General features: G+C 15.4%; 1 protein-coding gene across 1 annotated transcript; it reads left to right on the top strand.

The window, feature by feature from the left end:
* Positions 1 to 2,386: 2,386 nt before the first annotated feature.
* PRSY57_0201600 (early transcribed membrane protein 2) lies at positions 2,387 to 2,707 on the top strand (the record flags this gene model as incomplete). Its single annotated transcript, XM_012905453.1, has 1 exon — positions 2,387 to 2,707. One exon carries the CDS (start codon positions 2,387 to 2,389, stop codon positions 2,705 to 2,707), a length of 321 nt encoding a protein of 106 aa, XP_012760907.1.
* Positions 2,708 to 2,953: the final 246 nt, after the last annotated feature.

Below are 2,953 nucleotides of genomic sequence, written 5' to 3' on the forward strand. Positions count from 1 at the left end.
TTTATATATTTGTTTATTTATTTATTATCTTTCATTTAGAATAAGGCACACATAAAGAACACTTTCCAATAAAATGTGAGCCTCTTAAATTAATTTATTTTATAGTACTGTAATTTATTATATTTTGTTCATATTATTCTAAGTATGACGTAAATATTCTTGAATAGCTTTCTTTTGTTAATTCTATAATATTTTTTTTCATTTATATACTTATAGTATTAGCCAATTTTATATTTAAGCAAAGGTATAAAAAAAATGAAAAACACAAAAAAAAAAAAAAAAAAAAAAAATGTGTTCTGAAGATACCATATATTTAAACATACATAATAAATATATATATATATATATATATAACTATTTATTTTTAGAAAACACAATACTTGAATCTCTACATTTTTTTTTATAAAAACAAAAAAAAATACATTTGCATAAAATTAAAACCATCTAAAATGTTATATTTATATATAATATTATATATTTTATTCATAGAATCCTCTTTAAATATATTAAATAGATATAAAATAATACTTTAATTATAAATATAATAAAAAAAAAAAATAAAAAAGAAGAAGAACCTGCGTTTTTTATATATTATATAATATAATAATTAATGCAGAAGTTATATGAAATTTTTTATAAATTTTTGATACTCTTTTAAGTTAGTTCCTTATTATTATATTTATTTATAAATACACAAAAAATTAAAAGACCTCACAATGTATAAAACATATTTATACTATATATTTATATTATATATTTATAAATATATATATATATATATTTATGGCTATATTACTATAATAAGTACCCTTTCACCTTCCATCTTATTTTTATGTAACTTCTTGTATTTAAAAAGAACACTTTTAAAAAAAAATATAAAATATAAAAACTTTATTAATAAAAAAAAATAATCGCTGCTATATTATATTATATATAAATATAATTTCTATATGCTATGACAAAATAATGAGGTAAATTTTATTTTTTCTATTATCTTGATATTATGTTCTTTAATTTTAAAGATGCATTTGGCACCTTTTTTTTTTTTTTTTTTTTTTTTTTTAATATTATTGTATTAATAATGCATCCATTATTTAAATATATAATATTACATAATATATATATATATATATAATATGTATATAATTTGACATGAGATAATAGTAAATTTTATATTATAATATTATTATTTTATAAAAATATATTTAATAATTATTATTATCTATATTATATTATTACATATTATATATAACATTTTATTATTTACAATTTAAATCATTGAATTTTTTTGGCTACTTTTTAAAGGCATTTTTTTATTATATTTTTAAAAAAGCATGCAAAAAAATAATAATCAATGACCATAAAAATATGTAAAAAATAAAATATATATATATTTCATTTTGAAGAAGAAAATAAATATTGTTCTACTGAATAAAAAATATATCCATTTTTTTCTTTCTTCTTTTTATTTTTTTTAGTTATATATTATATATAATATATCTATATATGTATGTAATATAAAATAGAGGTACCTGAAAAAAATTTTATTACAAAAAGGTATTTTATTTATAAATATCTATATTATTTAAAAAAAGAATAATAGTTAAAAACTAACCAAAGTTTATTTTTAAATTATATCACCTTTTTATATAATTCTTATATATTTTTTATACCTTTTTTTTATGAATAAACAGAAAAAAAAAATATATTTTTATAAGAAAATTATTATGATTATATTAAAATAATAAATATTAAAATCATATAAAAAAATAACAAAAAAAAAAAAATAAATAAATAATAATTAGTTATATTATTTTTACTTACATTACTTTATCCACCTATTTTATTTTGTGTTGTTTTTACATTTGTATTAAAATATGATATACAACAAACTCTATAAAAAAGAATAAAAAAAAGAAGAAACAGTTATTTTTTTCTAAAACAAATATAAAATTATATATATTATATTATATAATATATTACTAAACTTTTTTAATAATAATTTTTGTTTTTGTTTTTGTTTTTGTTTTTATTTTTGTTTTTCAGTTTTTAAAATTTTAAAAATTTTTATTTTATTTTATTTTTTTAAAATAATTTTTATTTTTATTTTTTATTTTTTTAAAATTAAAAAAAAAAAATTAATTTTTAAAATTTTTATTTTTTTTAAAATTTAATAAAGAATTTTTCTTTAATAATTTTTAATATATATATAAAATTTTTTATTTATACCTTTTTAATAAAAGATATATTTACTTGTTTTTGTAAAAATAAATAATCTTTATTATTCTATCTTAGTTTTTATTGGATTTTTATTAATACCAATCTTATCATATCTCCCACCTTTGATTTATTTATCAATAATTTATTTAATTTTATATTATTCAAAATGAAACTCTCCAAAATCTTATATTTCTTCGCAGCCCTCTTAGCTCTCAACTTCATTACCCCAAGAGATTACAATAGCATGGTAGAAGCAAAGGCAGCCAAAAAATTAACACCAGCAGAAATAAAAAAGAGAAATCAAAATATAATGATATACAGTTCTATAGCCTCGGCAGTTGCTTTACTTATTGGTGGTGCAGTAGGTTTAGGTATTCATTTACATAAAAATAACAAAGGAGACAACAAAAAAGGTACTTCAGGAACAAAAAAAACTGATACCAAACCAGTAAACCCATCAATATCTAGTACCATATACAGATCCTAAATAATATAACAGAACAAAACTAAATATACACATATATATATTAAATGGATATATATAAAGAGAGAGAGAAAAAAAAAAAAAAATTAATTTGTTTAATATCAAATATATAGCATAAGAACGTTTTATTCTATATTTTTGAAATATGTATTTAGTTTCTTTTTTTCTTTTTTTTTTTTTTTTTTTTTACATTTATTTATATTGTCGACGCGTAGTATAACTTTGAGATATGAAAATGGAATAATTCCA

Source organism: Plasmodium reichenowi, chromosome 2 (assembly GCF_001601855.1).
Source record: "Plasmodium reichenowi strain SY57 chromosome 2, whole genome shotgun sequence".
NCBI lineage: Eukaryota > Apicomplexa > Aconoidasida > Haemosporida > Plasmodiidae > Plasmodium > Plasmodium reichenowi.